At 36.0% G+C, this 18671-nt stretch overlaps 2 protein-coding genes across 2 annotated transcripts; one reads left to right on the forward strand and one right to left on the reverse strand.

Annotated features, from left to right (window-relative positions):
- Positions 1-4794: 4794 nt before the first annotated feature.
- LOC117317339 (transmembrane protein 79-like) lies at positions 4795-6785 on the reverse strand. Its single transcript, XM_033872139.1, has 2 exons — positions 6737-6785; positions 4795-5532 (listed from the first exon to the last, which is right to left on the reverse strand). The coding sequence occupies exon 2, from the start codon at positions 5508-5510 to the stop codon at positions 4944-4946; it is 567 nt and encodes a 188-aa protein (XP_033728030.1). The 5' UTR covers positions 5511-5532; positions 6737-6785; the 3' UTR covers positions 4795-4943.
- A 476-nt stretch (positions 6786-7261) lies between these two features.
- LOC117317972 lies at positions 7262-18172 on the forward strand. The gene is made up of 9 exons (XM_033872942.1): positions 7262-7450; positions 9131-9354; positions 12087-12135; positions 13278-13382; positions 13835-13876; positions 15118-15249; positions 16323-16492; positions 17225-17344; positions 18059-18172. The coding sequence occupies exons 2-9, from the start codon at positions 9136-9138 to the stop codon at positions 18149-18151; spliced, it is 930 nt and encodes a 309-aa protein (XP_033728833.1). The 5' UTR covers positions 7262-7450; positions 9131-9135; the 3' UTR covers positions 18152-18172.
- The last annotated feature ends 499 nt before the right edge of the window (positions 18173-18671 follow it).

Raw genomic sequence — 18671 nt, forward strand, 5'->3', positions numbered from 1 at the left:
ATACAGTACAGACAGTATGCATATGTCGCCAAGGTCAGAAAAAAAGTTGGGATAAACCCATACATTCTTTCCATCGCTTCCATTTGATAGCCAATTTTGTAGACGATTCTTGCAACAACACAAAGGACGACGAGCAAAGGGATAGCTTTCATCGACTCCGAAGAGAGATATGTACACAACACAATTTGCCCGACAAAATTAAAGATAAACTGTTCCAATGTATTTTGTAGGAGGTTCCGTGGAAGTTTTGTCAGATGTTCCGCGTTTCCTTTAAAGGACTCACACAACTAAATCAGCCAATCAGCTAGTGTTTCACCTGAACCAAGTCCCTGAGGAAAATGTGTTTCTTGGGTTTGTAGCTGTTTCCTGAGTAAATAACATATGAAATGGGTACTTTCTATATACGAGAATAAAGTGTAGGGTCTTGAGGTTTGGAAAATCAAAAATATACACTCCTACTGAAAATAGAATGGCGTAGGATTCGAGGTGTAAAAAGACGGGAATTCCCCAGTAGGGGGTTCCCCAGTGTACTGTTAATGTCAGGGTTACTGTCTTTCGAGTACCCGTGTGCTTTAATATGCCATTAAACCTATACAATAACAACATTTATCCGATAGAAAAACTTCAAACTTTAATTTGATATAAATTTCACATCATTTGAACTTCAAGCGAGCAAATAAAGGGATGGGGTCACTAGTAATAACGTATAGTAAATTATTTAGTTGTGCGAGTCCTTTCAAAGGGTCTGCCGCTGCATCACTTTGACCCCGAACAGCCATGACCCCCATCATCCCCATAAGCAAGGTCGGCCTCCAAACAGTTGCCATCGAAACGTCAAAAATTAATCTCTCTATGACCGAGTCCATTACCGGAAGTTTAAACGGAAAGAAAACATATCCAGCAACGAAACAGACAATAGATGTCGACATGGAAATTTTAAACCGGAAGTTGTTAACAACAGATTTCCTCTTATCAAGCCACTCATTCTCTGTATTCGTGTTAGTCATTCTATACCGTTTGTATATCGGATCTGTAAACGAAAAATTGAAGCTGAATTAGTCAACGTAAAATATAAATTTATGAACGACTGATAGATACAGAAAGACCTTACGCTCCGAAAGAAAATAACTACCATTTGGTAATCACCTCCGTAGTCTTTTTCTAACAGAATTTGGTTTGTTTTTGTTTAACGTCCTATTAACAGCCAGGGTCATTTAAGGACGTGCCATGTTTTGGAGGTGGAGGAAAGCCGGAGTACCCGGAGAAAATCCACCGGCCTACAGTCAGTACCTGGCAACTGCCCCACGTAGGTTTCGAACTCGCAACCCAGAGGTGGAGGGCTAGTGATGAAGTGTCGGACACCTTAACCACTCGGCCACCGCGGCCCCCCTCTTCTAACAGAATTAAATAAAGCAAGACTCAAGTTATATAACGTATGTTCCATGAAAACGTGTGGTTAAATAGAAAAAATACTGCTGTATATCACTCTAATAATTGGAAGCAGTGGTTAAACGTCTTATTTTCCCTAATATCTTCTGTTAGAAGACATTTAGAAACTCAAAAATAATGCCAAACCCAATCCACTATATACTGAGGTCACAAAAAGAGCACCTTAAATTGCTGAATGGCGGATATCCTCCGGGAATTCTACCTCGCGGACGTTCAAGATTCAAAAATAGATTTTAGATCTTAGAATTATTTAGGGACCTTTTTTCTGATTCTTTATTGTCTACTAGTTATCTGTGACTTTGTTGGCGTCTATTTGGCATCTTTTTGGTGTCCTGTCTGATTTGAACCTTGCTAGGACGTATAAAACCCTAAATGAAAATGTGCAATTACCTATAGGATAAATACTCCCTCTAAAGACTTTGAATTGCTTGTTTTGCATAATTTTTTCCTCATGCAAACAAAAAAACACTAAGACTTGTCGTTCTTTTTAAATATGTTGTTGACTTCTTTGTGATGTCAAATAAATAAACAATTTCCCATCAATGCTTTTTCTCATTTAGCATCGTTTTTACGGTTTTTCATATTGTTTAATTTTGTGGGTTTTTTTTATTTCGTATTTAGCTAATATCATTTTGTCACATGGTGTCATCTCAGTAAGTCTTCTCAAATGTTCGAATCACGTGGATACAGATTGCTAGACACTTTTGTACGTTAGGTCGCCCGACAACATATGATTGTTATTATCTGATTAAAGGTAGAACGAAGGACTCACGTTACATATAGTCACACCGCGACCTTGACTAGGTTTGTTTTTTACCACAAGAACACACGGTTTAGAGAAATGAAGTTTTAATTTGAATGTGTTTGCCCCTGACTGATTTTTAGATGTATATATATGCTAAATGAAATTTTGTTTATAATTACACTGAAGTAAACTTATAAGAACAATTCAAGTGGAGTCTTAAAAACTCGCACACATAGGTAAAATGAATAGGACATCTTTGCTATATACTACGGAAGCCGGTAAGTGCCACATGAAGTAAACTTTTTAATGTCGTTATTACGACTTAGCATATCATAATTACGACTTAGTATGTCGTAACTACGACTAAGTTATCTCGTAATTACGACTTAGTTATCTCGTAATTACGACATAAAAAGTTTTCTTCGTGTGGCACTAACCGGCTTCCGTAATATACAGTAATGACTATGAAATTAAAACAAAAATGAAAAAAACATTCTGCATAGTTAGTAATATTTGCGAGGATTGTTTTTTTTTTTTTCTATTCTCGCGGTCAGTAAACACAGCTCGAAACATAAATACGTCATGTACATGTACCCAGATACTATTCATGTCTTTTCTGTAGAATGTTTGCAGTGTTAAGCGAAAGTTAACAACTTCGAAATAGTTTCGACATGGACAACCTTGAAATATTAGCCCCGTGAATCTTACAACTTCACAGTAGATGGTTTATACAGGTTTCTACACATACACGTCACTATCTCTCGATTCTTTACAGGTAATCGGCCGTGTTTACATTAGGTAGTCGGTATAATACAACTCGGTAATCAGACCCTTGCCATCGTCCCAATTCTTAACCTGAACTCACGACTAATTTATATCTTTCGCGGCATTGAATTCGGTGTCACCTTCAAGAAGCCTTTTGTCCTTGTCGAGACGTTTAACACAATTTTAAGCAAACATTGTATTCGGTGAATGTTTTTATCTGAACCAGGTTGAGATTCTCCCAAATCGTTAGTTATAAAGTAAATAAATGTGATATTGCATATCCTTTTAATATTCACGTGAGTTACAAATGTATACATGTAGGTGCGTGAGAGCGAGGGTCGATTCAAGGTTATAGTATACATTAACACCTGTACTTTTATATACAAAATCATATTTCTTACATTTTCTCTCAATTCTAAATGCTTACTATGTAGTAGTAAGTTTACCGAGTGCTCATTGTACACACATATATACAAAGATCACTGACATGTGTGTATGTACCTTCAGTTGACATAGGGAAACATGTCTATATCAACCTTTGTGTAAATCTCAGAGTAGATGTAGATATTATGACGTCATGAAAATGGAGACGAGACATTATACTTATAAACTTAAATGAATAAGAATATCAATGGAAATTAAATATCACGGTAAAGGCTAATAAGCTTGTAATTTTATGAAAACATGAGTTAATTACCTCGGTTATTACAGGTGATGGTTAACCTACGTTTCGCGTGTCGTCTCCGACGTCCGTGTTCTGAATAGTGTTAATGGCCCCCAAAAGAGGTACATTCATCGAGAATTTGAGAAAATTCAGTTTAACCTGTCATTTTTAAGATGGTAGTGATAGGTGAAAGGATCCGAATACATTTACACGTAACACGTTTTATGTATAGTTCATACTGGTCATTCTTAAGACACATGAAATGAAGCAAACTATTTATAGAACAGAAAACATCAAGGCTATCGTCGTAAGCCCGAAGTCCCAGGACACCTCATGAATATAATTCCAAGCTTTTGTTTATTGTCATATTTGTCTATTCAAAGGAGTTGAATCAGGAAATTTTCTCCATCTTGAGTTAGGACCTTTCTCTATCTATAATAATATTTATTCCAGCAAAAATATATTTTGTCTTTTTGAATGGATCATAAATATTTGTATCTGACGCAATGGATAAAATATAGTATCTGGACTTTTAAGGATTCCGGATGACGTTAGAATAATCTCGTTTCTCGTTTTCAACTTTTAAACCTACTTCAGTAGTGAATGTTACTCATATACCTATATCAACTGAAGTTATCCAGACCGTGCTTCATGAATACTGCATAGTTATAAAATTTCACGGGACTAATATTTCGCGGTTGTTCTAGTTGAACCTACCTTGCGGGTATTAAATTCGGATTTTCGCTGTCCGTAAACATTCGGCAGTGAACATTTATGCAACAGATGTTTGAAAATCTAAATGTGCGGTGGGTTTTTATTTTCGTACTAAATTCAATGACCGCGAATATAGCGAAATTAAATCCCCGTGAATATTATCAACTATGCTGCAAGATGTGTAGCAAATGAACTGGCTTTAATAACAACCGGTATTGACTTTGTCGTCATGGTACCCAACGATGTCACCAGTATTACAGGTACACAAACATTTTTAAGGTTAACTTTGAGAGCAAAGTGTGGTTTATTCACTGTCCAAGCAACGCTTTCCGTCTTTCTGTATAATAGTGTGTACGTGGATATAAAATCCAAGTCAATCTGTTTCAACGATTCAATGAGGACCCCAAGTGATAATATGGGATAATAAGTAAATTTTAAGGAATCTAGCAAGAAGATGTGACATGAAATACTATTTTATTTACCATTTTTACGGTCAATATTTTCAGCACGGTAATATTTCGGTACAACCTTTGTAATGTTGCCCTGTAGGAAACATTTTACTAAGTAAGATGTACACAATTTCATTACGTCATCATTAGCATGACATCATTGCTTTCCTACACCGTATCCTGCTCCGTATATCACAAAACAGTACAGACAGTATACACAAGTGAGCAAGGTCGGTAACATTGAGGAGGAAAATCCATAACATCTAACCATTGGCTCTTTTTCGTACCCAACCTTGAACGCAATCCGTGCAACGACAAATAAAACCACAAGTAATGGTATCACCTTCATCGTTTCGGATGTAAGGTAAGTACATAAGATCATTTGGGCGACAAAATGAAGTAAGTATTGCTCTAGAGTATTTTGAAGGATATTTCTTGCAAGCTGAGTAAGCTGTACGCCTCGACTATTCATCGGATCTGCCGCGCAGTCATTTTTCTCCCGAATGTACATCACACCTCGCATTCCCATGAATAAAACAAAGGCTCCACATATTTGCCATCGTAATGTGAAAACGAGTCTGTCGAGGACGGAATCCATAACCGGAAGTTGGAACGGGAAGAATTTGTAACCAAAGGAGAAGTAGAGTGTAGACATTCCCAAACCAGTTCCGACTCGGAAATACCAGTCTGATGATCGGCGTTTGGTCCAATCAGAGGATGTCATATCATTAACTGTTGTCAATTTCCTGTAAAGACAAAAGAAAGAAAGAACGATTTAAAATATTTCTGTTAACGATATACATGTATTCATCTTAATGTAAAACCAACCATGCTGTCTCATCATAAAGCTGTACAATCTAGCTCGGATCAAAGTATCAAAGCGTTTGCGATAAATTTGATGGCGGTTATATCAACATTTGGTAAAATGATACGCCCTCTCTGACATAATCAACATATTGAGACAGCATTGCGGACGCGGCATCGAGGACGTATCTTCTGCGGTCCTTTACTCAGGAACATATAGACGACATTTGGACACAAGGTAATTATCTATTCTATGTGTAGAATATAATTATAATAGTCGCAACTCCTTATTCATGGTAGGAACCGTAAAACTCGTTATAATTGTCATTGTATACTTAGGCCAGTTTTCTGTATATTTCAGGGGGTTTTCTTATTCTATCAGCAGCAGTGAATGTCATCTTATTATTCATTTGGGCTGTGACATGTATCATTCATGCAGATTTCCCTATTTGAAATCAGGTAAGCATGTAAGCCAATAAAGGACATTTTAAATTATAACTGACGTTGTATACATTTTATTTTGCCGACCCAATCGCAGAAACATCCTTCCGATTTCTTCATTTTGTGTTAGCATGAATGTATCGAGGTGAAACAATTCAGAACAAATTGAGTGTAAGATGCAGTAGATACCGAATTCTATCATTCATCACACGTCAGTGATGCTGAGGACCTTTAAAGCGCTAATACATTGGAAGCAACTAGGAATACTCAAAACAGTTCATATATAGATTGGGGGAGGGATGCCGTTGCCTCATTATTGAAACATATTTGTTAGGTAAACTGGTAGCATATATAGTGTTATTTTTACATGGATGATACCGTTAGTTCCGGTTGGACACAATGCTGCTGGTTTAAATACACGCGAACAGGAACGCATGTATTCCAGTACAAAACGAACACACTTTTATTGACTTCACATCGGAGAGCTCTGCACAAGGCAGTTACATATCACATATTATATAATGTACGAGTTATGTCCCTTGACTTTCTACATAATCTGTGTGGATTTGAAATGAGCCTATAAAGACAAACAAACTGTGAATTCCCGATGACCTGTTCTTTATAATAAAACAATCGACGAAGGCTTGCCGAAAGAAAAACAGTTTTACACCATAGTAACCGTGTGATTAAAAATATAAAACTTACCTTCGTTGTTGTAAACGAGGATACTGTCGATTTATTTCTGGACTTTCAAAGTAGCTACGACACTTGTGTACTTACACTTGTGTACTTACGTGTGTGGTACCAGACCCCGGCCAGTCAAGATATTTATCGATCAATTGTGTCTATATTTAGCCACAGGGGAAGGACGTCACACGTTTCAGCCAGGTGCTACATACACATACAGTACATTTTGCTATAGTTTAAGATGGGGAGGGTAGATGTCAATGCAGTTCCTTAACGTGTAAAATTCTCTTGTTTTTTTGCAATTGGGCTATTTAAAACACCTTTAAACGAAATCAATTTATGTGTAAATTATGTGCTAATGATATAGAAATATATCAAAATTTAATCTCTATTAATTATAATCTCTATCATAGTGGTTTAAATATACTCATGTTTATCATAAATGTCTTACAACAGCGCCATCAATGTTTATTACACCAATACAATATACTGTGTAAATGATCAGCAAAATATGAAAACAAATTATCTTCCAAGATCAAACTCAACTATTACAAATCCATGTATGTAGTTTGTATATGGTTTGTATTAAATAATGATGGACTTCCTTTAATGCTCGACCTGGATATCATATCTCTATACCACACGTAAGACGGCGATAAGGAGCCTACCGTTTCATAGAGCCATTGGAGTGGACAGGTCAGATAGGTGTTTTTCATCATTCCCTTTTGAAAGGTAAATATTTGTTCATTGACCAAAGTTTTAGTGAACCTTCCTTGTGATTTGTTTTACTATTATCACATATTATATAAATAGTGCCCTTGTCTGAGGGGAATATGGAGGATTGTTTCCCCGAGGGAACATTATCTTCCCGAGCCGATAGGCGAGGGAAGATAATGTTCTCGAGGGGAAACAATCCTCCATATTCCCCTCAGACATGGGCACTATTTATTTTATTATACCGAATAGAAAAATTTTCTAGTGAAAAAATCTGTTTTATCTGGTACAGTTCTCTTGATGTAAAACTACACTGTTGCGTTTGTAAGAATTGTCTCCCTTCTCAATGTTCGGGATTTTCCGTAAAAAACAATCGTGCGTTTTCGGGCGGAGCGGGGAACATTGCAATATCCCACGGCAATGTTGACCGCTGTTTCTGACACTGCATATTGTTTCAGGTCATGTGATTAGGAATTGACCAATAATAAGGCGAGAATCTTACATAAGGTATAATAATATTACATATATCACTATTGTCCTGTCTTAAATACACGTTTCACAGAATACCCGGATGTATGAGACACGATTACCAAATGTTCTATGTACACATTCAGATTTCAAAATAAGAAACGATATAAATCTAAATCTAAACAAGCAATAACATGATAATAAATGTCTGTTGTTTCAGTTTTCGTTGTTTTTCTTTTTTCTTTTCAGAAATGCTATTCATTTTGTATTTGATTAGAAACGCCTATATCATTCAATGACATCAGTACATGGTATTGGTTATGACGTTTTATGCATTTTGGGGTCAATCGGGTTCATTTTTGTAAGAAACAATCGTCATCCGGTAGAAAAGACAGAGACGTTTCCTGGTCAACATCCAGATTTGATTTTCGTTGCCAGTACTTAATTCTCATTTTGAGAATCTTGCCTTCCCTTGGTTTATAATTTGACCTTGATTTCGAAGATGATAAAGATGAAGTTTCCACTTCAGGAAACTATTTTCTCTTACCCTTGATAGGGATATCCACAACTTAACCGGTGTGAGATTTTCTTACCTCAATAATTGTTTGACGTCTGGACGACAATGCAATGACGTCAGGCCATGTAAACATGGTCTTGAATATGTGAGGGTAAATAGGGTAAGAAGAAAAATAACCATTAACCCGCTTGGGAGTGTGATAGTGGGTTTCAACCCAGAGGGTAAGATTTTGTTTAAAGCTGCTTAACCCTCGACAAGCCTCGTGTTTGGCAAACCTAAGAATCTCTCCCCCCCCCCCCCCCCCCACTGGTTGGGATCCCCCTGTCTCACACCTAAGGGTTGAAGGATTATCTTAATCTCATTTCGCTCTACCTGATGTTTTGTTATAGATTCTACACCACAGACAGGGTATATAATAAACATGCCTCCAATGACTATCACTTTATAGATATATACGTATTTAACAACAACAAACGGTAAGAATAAGATAGATTATCATATTAAAAGGTGCGTAAATGATTAAGAGGCATATAGTACGATACAATTTATGGAAGGTGGCAACAACATTAATTATGTTACTTTTGGTACTCTATCAAACTATACAACACAGGTTTCTCGAATTGTCAATCCTTCATCAGTACCCCTTGTCGGAGATAAAGTACCTTATCAAGATCCTTTATGCAAAATTGTTTATTTTGTTTTTTGTTTTACAGACACAATGATGTTTCGTGCTCTACTGTTGACTTTTGGTGCAGGTCTACTTCCGGTCCTGGCTACAAAGGATGTCTGTCTATGTACAAACACTGACGTAATTTTACGACAAACACCGAATCCCACAGCTCCTATAGCTGGAAGACTAGCTTCTGGATTATGTCTTAATGCATCTCAGTATGAACGAAAGGGCCAATGGCTGGAGATAGGTGGAAAGGGGTTACAGGTAGGGAATCTATATAAAAAAAACATCAACACTCAATTGCTAGATACTGAATGACGTTTAAATATATATAAAAAAAAATGATACTGATTAAGGTATATAATAATACACTTTTGTAATATACGATCGGAAAATGATCAATTAATCCAGTGAAATACCATCAAACACCATCAAATATCACCAAATATTGCAAAGTAACCATCAAATAAATAACACTGGTAAACCCGAATTACCACCAATTATAACCATCAGTAACCGTCAAATAACTACCAATAACCTCAAATAACTTCTAAATAACCCCCATTAAATACCAAATAACTACGAGCAATCGCCAAAAATACATGTACTACAAATAACCTCCAAATAACCAGCAGTAACCACCAAATAACGACCATTAACCACCAAATAACCTCTGTTAACCACCTAACTACCAATGTAACCACCAAATAACCAATGTAATCCACCAAAGTAACCTCCCAAAAACCACCATTAACGACCGAATAACCACTATTTACCACCAAATTACCATGTAACCACCAAACAAACACAAATAACCACCAAATAATCTCCAAATATCCACCGGTAACCGATTCATAACTGCGGATAACCGCCAAACAACCACAATTATCTAGCATTTACCATCAAATAATCACCAGTAACCTCAAAATAACCACCATTTACCATCAAATACACACCAGTAACCACCAAATTAACCTCAGTAGCCACCACATTGCCAATGTTACAACCAAATAACCATCAGTAACCTCCAAATAACCACCAAATAACCACCATTAACCACCAAATAACTGTCTGCGACCACCAAACAACCACAAATAACCACCAAATGAAAACCATTAACCACCAAATAATCACCAGTTACCACCACATTGCCTAGGTTACCATCAAATAACCACCAGTAACATCCCAATAACCACCACCAACCACGAAATCACCACCAGTAACCACGAAATAACCACGAAATAACCACCAGTAACCACGAAATAACCATTAAATAACCACCAGTAACCACCAGTAACCACCAAATAACCACCAAATAACCACCAGTTATCACCAAAAAACCACCAGTAACCACGAAATAACCACGAAATAACCACCAGTAACCACGAAATAACCACCAAATAACCACCAAATAAACACCAGTAACCACGAAATAACCACAAAATAACCACCAGTAACCACCAAATAACCACCAAATAACCACCAGTTATCACCAAAAAACCACCAGAAACCACGAAATAACCACGAAATAACCACCAAATAACCACCAAATAACACGAAATAACCACCAGTAACCACCAAATAACCAACAAATAACCACCAGTTATCACCAAATGACCACCACATAACCACCAGTTATCACCAAATGACCACCACATAACCACCAGTTATCACCAAATAACTGTCTGTGACCACCAAACAACCACAAATAACCACCAAATAACCACCAGTTATCACCAAAAAACCACTAGTAACCACGAAATAACTACGAAATAACCAACAAATAACCACCAGTAACCACGAACTAACCACCAGTAACCACCAAATAACCACCAGTAGCCACCAGTAACCACCAAATAACCACCAAATAACCACCAGTAACCACCAAATAACCACCAAATAACCACCAGTAACCACCAAATAACCACCAAATAACCACCAGTAACCACCAAATAACCACCAAATAACCACCAGTTATCACCAAAAAACCACCAGTAACCACGAAATAACCACGAAATAACCACCAGTTATCACCAAAAAAACACCAGTAACCACGAAATAACCACGAAATAACCACCAGTTATCACCAAAAAACCACCAGTAACCACGAAATAACCATGAAATAACCACCTTTCACCAACAAATAACCATCAGTATCCATCAAATAACCATTAGTTACCTCAAAATAACCACCAGTTTACCAATGTTACCACCATATAACCATCAGTTACCACTACATACCTTCAGTAACCAGCACATTACCAGGGGGCACGATGGTCGAGTGGTTAAGGTGTACCGACACTTTATCACTAGCCCTCCACTTCTGGGTAGCGAGTTCGAAACCTACGTGGGGCAGTTGCCAGGTACTGACCGTAGGCCGGTGGTTTTTCTCCGGGTACTCCGGCTTTCCTCCACCTCCAAAACCTGGCACGTCCTTAAATGACCCTGGCTGTTAATAGGACGTTAAACAAACTAAACCAAACCACATTACCAATGTTACCACCAAATAACCATCAGTAACATCCAAATAACCACCAGTAACCTCCAAATAACCACCAGTAACCTCCAAATAACCATCAGTAACCTCCAAATAACCACCAAATAACCACCATTAATCACCAAATAACCACCAGTAATCTAATTGAATACTTACGAGAGTACAAAAATACAACTTTCTGAGTATTAATTGAGTTGATGTTTGTCAACGTTAGAAAGTCAAATACCACTAATTACTATCCAAAACTGACAATTCATGAAACGTGCTCAGCTATTACGAGTTAGTGTTAATCCTCACAATTACGATAGAAGGGGGATACTTCACTTAATACAACACAATGATTCTAATGTGTAAGCATTACTGTGTTGATTACTATAGATTCAAGTTCAAACCCGATCAATAGCATTAATTAATATGTGTTAGAAACAAACAATGTTATAAGCCGTTTATAAAACTGAACTGAAGGTTGTGTATTTCAAATGCTTATCTTTGATTTAAGTCCGGCTACCTCTTTGAATCAGACGACGTTCGCCAAAGGAGTTGTCCAGGTATTGTAAAGTTAAGTGTATACATATTATAATTTAATTTTGTATGAAACACGCATTTTCATTGGCTGAAATAATTTTGTTATACCTCCATAACAAAATTTTTGACGTCGCGAAATGTAACGTCATTTTTGATTGGCTGATGACGTTGCGTAATAATTTCTCACAGAAAAGAGGTCGCAAAAGAAAGTGAAATATCTTGGTGTGTATAAGACGAAATTAAATTATAAGAGTACACTCCAGGTTTTTCTGTTATGACTGTATAACAGAAAAAAATAATTGATGTTAATCCTTAAACAATTAATGTATAGGCATCTTTGTAAGGTATAATCCGGATAGTATCACTTATTATATCATAATACAGTTTTCATATACGAAATTTATTTCTATGAAATGCCATTGTTTTTCGGTATGTAGCTATATTTGTTAAGTATTGTGGTACATTGATATAACATTTCTCGCTAAAGATATTATCCTAAAGTTTTCAAACACGAAATTTATTTCTATGAAATGCCATAGTTTTTCGGTATGTAGCTATATTTGTTAAAGATTGTGGTATATTGATATAACATTTCTCGCTAAAGATATTATCCTAAAGTTTTCATACACGAAATTTATTTCTATGAAATGCCATTGTTTTTCGGTATGTAGCTATATATGTTAATTGTTGCGTTGTATTGAAATTTTCCTTCTATAAAGATATTATCATAGTCTTCATATACGTAATATATCTGTATGGAATACCATTGTTAAATGTAAATAGCTAAATCTGTTATGTATTACGGTATATTGTAATAAAATTATCTATCTGCAAAGATATTATTATATAGTTTTCATATACGTAATTCATCTCTATGGAATATCATTGTTCATCGGTATACAGCTATATTTGTTAGTTATTGGGGTATATTATAAACCCCTTTTTAATGAAGGTACTGAACACAGTTTGTATAAATTTAACAACGCGTCTTTCCCCTATTACGAAGGTCTAGCGTTAAACTAAATAGAGATAAAATGGTCAATATAACGTTGATACAATTAAGACCAATACTATATGGATGTTACTGTTTTTATTTTCATACAAACACATGCAGTAGAAAATTCGTGATAGTAAAATCATAATATGAGCTGTTTTCCTTGCACAGATCACATTTCCTCACGGTCTACGCATGATGAATTGTACTGTCAGCATGAGTGCCGGTATGCTGAGTGTTGTACAGCTGATGTTGCTGCTGAACATCATCATGGAGGTAATGCCTGATTTCAATATTTAATTCATCTACACGTATTCAATTTTAGCAAATATTCTTTAACATAAACGACATCAACAATTTGTTTGTGAAAAGAAGAAGTCTCTGTTTAATTAAGGAAATAAATAAGGAAATGTGCGTCGCATTAAGGATGATAAACTTCTATTGTTAATTTCAATGGATGATGAATTTATATCATCTATATACATAGACAAAGCACTTGTCAATCCTTCTTGTGGATGATTATCCAAGTCTTATATCAAATACTAGATGGTACAGCTTAGCCAGGAACATGTAAAGCATTGTAATTTTTCTTTCCTCCATTTATATTTTGCAAATTAGGCAAACTATACCAAATTCATTACAGGCTAGGTTTGTTGATTGAGTTTTGGTTTGTCACTAAATTGTTGTTAAAATTTATGCCAAATAAATCTATGTTTTTAATTTCTCAGTTCATTGTGGCCATTCCTGCGATCATCATCACTGCTGCAATAGTGGGTTTAACTTATTTGAATTTTTGATAGTTTTGTTAAAAACATATATTTATATAAGCAAAACAATCTAATTGCTCGTATCACGCAAAAACACAACGTATACTTATATGTGTTATATATATACACATGTATCACAGAAGTCGACCTGATAGTAACCGAAACTTCATGTTATGATAAATAGAGAATAATACATACCTTTTTCCATATCGGACCCAATATTGGCCCCGAGACCCAAATATTGGCCCAAGGGCCGAAAGGCCCGAGGGCCAATTTTGGGGTCTCGGGGCCAATATTGGGTCCGATATGGAAAAAGGTTTGTTTTATTCAATTTATTGTATTCTTAGTAATAAATCACAGAACATTAATCAAAACAACAATTATAACTTGACAAGAAAAATCAGATTCAAATTTTTAATGTATTGAATTATAAACACTTTATAATATTGAAGTTTTTTAAGTCTTTATGAAGTTCATATCTGTCAAATTTATAATGATTTCTAAATAAGTTCCTTTCCAAAGGTGCTTCTACCATGTCACTGATCATGGAACGATTGGTTAACATCGGCTTGTACGACCTCTCCTATTGTAAAGTTTAAGTTATCAATTTCCTCGGTTACCATGTGTTCCTTCTCGGCGAGATATTCTAGCTCTGCAATTCGTGCTGCAAGCGAATTTAAAATCTTCTCTCCCATGTCCTCATTCCTTCGTCTACTCGACGCCATGTTGTTTGTTTTGGTTTCGCTGACAACACAGCACCTACGTCAAAACCCGAGAGACCCGAATAGTTTGATGAGACGCAAGATTTAGAGGTGTTCCGCAAAGAGGGCCAATACAGGGTTTGGGGTGCATTACTGAATCAATAATGCATGGGTAAGGATTACGGATCGGGAGATTTGGCGCCATAATGCATATGCAAAAAAACCTGCATTTATTACTAAGTATACAATAAATGCCATTACATGTATATAAAAAGTGTTGACACCCTAATGCTGAATATCATAATTTTTAATTGAAATAAGTTGATTTTTAAGTGTCTAGTATATATACAAAATTTTATATTTAAAGAAACACGTACTGCTCTGAAACTTAACGCCTTCGTTTCCATCTCCAGATGTTTAACAAGATTACAATTTTGACGTCAATAATTATGTAATGTCTTTATCTATATGCAATTCATACATATACATATCTATGTACGTATATTATTATATATTTTCGTGTGTTTGGTTGGTACCGGACAGACCCAATATGGTCGCATTGGGATAGCTGTAGCGTAACCTGTGGAATTGGCACGAAACATCGTCACTGTTTGCAGCATTGCTCGTCACAAAACCCGACACAAACACAACTCTGTCATAAAAGCGCATGCCCAGGTAAATGAGATTGTAGTTCATTCTACTTAAGCAACAATATACATATTGTTGCCATACGTGTGCATCTTACAATTGAATCTGATTATCGTTATCACTGAATCTTCTTATATTCTTGTAAATGCATTATGCCTTTTTAGGTCACTTGAGTATCACGTGACCTATTTCAATCGCCTTTTGGACGTCGTCGTGCGTCGTACGTCATCCGTTGTGCGTCGTCTGTTCGTAAACAATTTATAATTTCAACTTCTTCTAAATAACCAATGCGTCCTCGATACCTGATATTGGGTATATATCATGCTGGTGAAAGGGCTATCAAAGATGTTCACATGAATGACCTTGACCTTCCTTCAAGGTCACAAGGTCAAATATGCTAAAACCTTTTAAACAACTTCTTCCCACTAACCAAGAGCCCCATACCCCATATGGGTAAAGTGCTATCAGGATAGTTCAAAATAATAGCCTTTACCTACTTTTAAGGTAACATTGGTCAAATATGATAACGTCTTTAAATGACCTCTACTTGCTGAGGAAGATGCACAGAGATCTGATATTCGGCCTTAAGCATGCTGGGGCAGTGACTTTAAATTGAAGTTACAGGAATCAAATCTGCCAAAATATATCCAAATGACAGTTAAGGCACATGGGCCTCTTCCTTTATGAATATTTATGATGTCCTCGAGGTTTGACAACGATTTTGTTATTATTTTTGTTATACAGAGATCTAAGGTGACCCACGTTAGTCCCTATATCTTAAGCTATAAATCTATTTGAAATCGCCAAGAAAATACTATAAAAAATTATAATTTAAACGCAGCTGAAATTTTCTATACAAATTGTTAGTCATAATATATCTATGTATTCAGTGACTTAAAGTAATGCACTTTGCGTATTAGTTTTGTGATTAAGTACGATTGAGTGATACAAAAAAACAGCAAAAAAACAGAATAGCATGATCTTTAATTTATAGACTAAATCTAGATTTCATAACACAAATGATTTGTTGGAAAGTAGTGAGAAGGGAAACGAGATGTTACTGTTAATGATTAATAATTTATTTTGATATAAATATATAGATGTGACCCCTACAGCTGATCACGTGTGTGACAAAGAGTCTGTCGTCCAGGCGGTTGCCTTCCAAATCTCAGCTAACTGCACCGTTAGAGAATACGCATCGTATACCCCGTTTTTGGTCCAGCATTGTGGTGCCCCAGAATCAGTTGGAGATTGGGTCAACGGTACAATGGTACGTCATGTAACTGTTTACAATATCCAATTCAGCACACATGTCCATTGATTTTGTTTGGTCTAGTATCGTTGAAGGTCCGATGAACAGTTCAAGTCATTTAAAGATGGCCTGTTTGCAGAGCGAATGCGTTTATTGTATGTGTGTGGTCTTTAGAAGGCTGTGCTATTTTTGTGTTGGGCTCTATCTTCATATCAAAATGTACAGAACTACAATTTTACAGCTAGTGTGTATTGAAAAATGAACGCAACTGAAAAACCTTTATCTCAAAAAACCCAAAGGAAATAAAGAACAAAAAATCAGTTTTATTTGTGGCGATAGCAAAAAAGTATCAGGAAAAGAAGACCCAATGTTCCAAGTAGAAAGCTTCTAATGCTTGATAGACGATACACGTAACTTAAGCCAACCCCGTTTATTGTTACGTTCTCTTAATGTAAAAACTAAAATAATTGATTGCCATTGAAATCAGATGCATCTTTATTATTCTGAGTTTCTGTCGAAAGTATAAGTTACGTGTATCTGACCGACTGGGTCTAATCTAAATGGCTTCCGGTCTAACCTTTACGGATATGCCTTTCTTCAAAATATACCAGTGAATATTTTGAATAATTCCAATAATTCAGATACACGGTTATTATAACGCATAACCTTTGCATTGACAGGTGCCCTATTTTTGTGTAGATATAATGCTTTAATCAAATGTTATCACTGTATCAACGTTTTATATTGTAGATATACACTGGTTGTAATACAGTACCGATGTATGCTCCCGTAGCTACGTTCCACCTCAGCTCTCATGCAGTTAGCATAGCAGGGATTTTTGTTGGATGCGAGGCGAATGGAGAGTTCAAGGTAGCCAAACTAGATGACCGAAATTTTAAGCTTAATATGTTTTCGTTTTTTTTCATTTGATTTAATTAGGCTTAATCTGGCTAAGTATTTTAATTATATTTTTTCGGCAAACAGTGATGCCAAGAACATCGTAACGAGGTGCCATTGATGCAATTAACTAATTCATCCATACATGTTTGCACTGCAATGCATTAACACGTTTATACACACATTCACCGCGTACAATCTTTGGTATTGAAACGTGTCACTAGATACTGTAAGGATCAATACCAGGTTTCTTATATAAATATATAATTGGATGTTGTCAACTAACATTTATCTTATGCAACGCATATAAAATCAGTAATATACCTGAAGTATGTAGAGTGTTTTCAATGTATGATGGCCTTCCAAGATGATCCCCAATCGAAAATTCTGTTTATACTCATGTTTCCACTTACAATATGCAACTCACTGCGGATAAAGAAGCGTCTTACTTAAAATTAATATTTTGTAATATTTTTCAAGTAGTTTGTACTTAACTACATCCAGATTTCTGTCGTGCTAATTTAGTTTTTTCCAGTCGCTTTCTCGGTATCATCATTAAGACACACCCGTATGATGCATTTTGAACTCTACTTATCTAACTCAAAAGCTGTATTGAAATATGTTAATATCTGCTGTGCTCTTTATAACTAATAATTCTAATTCATGATATCGCATTTTTTTCAACAGGTAGTCACAAGCCCATGTGGACAGGAACCACAGATAGTGCATATTTCCAGCACAAATTCGCTTTTCAAACACTTTTACCAAATAAAGTGGTAATTGTTAGAGTGAAATATTATACAACCTTGATTTGACTTTTTATCTCAAACAAACCAAACAATAATAGACTACCTATACATGACTTATATAACAAGAGACCCATGGGCCTTAACGGTCACCTGAGATTTGAAATATTCCAGTAAATTTAATTGACACTTTTTGGCCCAACCCATCAGTCTAAGAGATCAGTCAGGGCCAACATGTACATACCATTAAGAAGTAATCCCATGCTGATAATGTTAACAAATTTAGAATGAATTACAAAAGAAATGAAACAATTGATATTCAAAAATGTGATTTCCTTATAACTATGGTAAAGTGTATCCCCTCCCATGGGGCAAACGTGAGATCCCAGGGTCAGGAAATTCACAATTATGGTAAAGCACCTTAAGACCCTTTCAACTATGAAGAGTATTTGATTCTACGTTATTTGGTTCTGGAGAAGCATATTTTTGAAGTTCAGTCAATTTGACCCTTTTAACCCTGCCCATCAGCCCCTGGGTGTCAGTCAGGGCCAACA

Source organism: Pecten maximus, chromosome 19 (assembly GCF_902652985.1).
Source record: "Pecten maximus chromosome 19, xPecMax1.1, whole genome shotgun sequence".
In the NCBI taxonomy this organism is placed as follows: domain Eukaryota; kingdom Metazoa; phylum Mollusca; class Bivalvia; order Pectinida; family Pectinidae; genus Pecten; species Pecten maximus.

What these genes read in the sequence shown, in the direction of transcription:
- LOC117317339 (XM_033872139.1), bottom strand. Translation starts at nt 5,510, where the DNA reads ATGACATCCTCTGATTGGACCAAACGCCGATCATCAGACTGGTATTTC.
- LOC117317972 (XM_033872942.1), top strand. Translation starts at nt 9,136, where the DNA reads ATGATGTTTCGTGCTCTACTGTTGACTTTTGGTGCAGGTCTACTTCCG. An exon ending in TAGGTGGAAAGGGGTTACAG is followed by an intron (nt 9,355 to 12,086) that starts GTAGGGAATCTA and finishes CTTTGATTTAAG; the next exon opens with TCCGGCTACCTCTTTGAATC. An exon ending in TCATAAAAGCGCATGCCCAG is followed by an intron (nt 15,250 to 16,322) that starts GTAAATGAGATT and finishes ATAAATATATAG; the next exon opens with ATGTGACCCCTACAGCTGAT.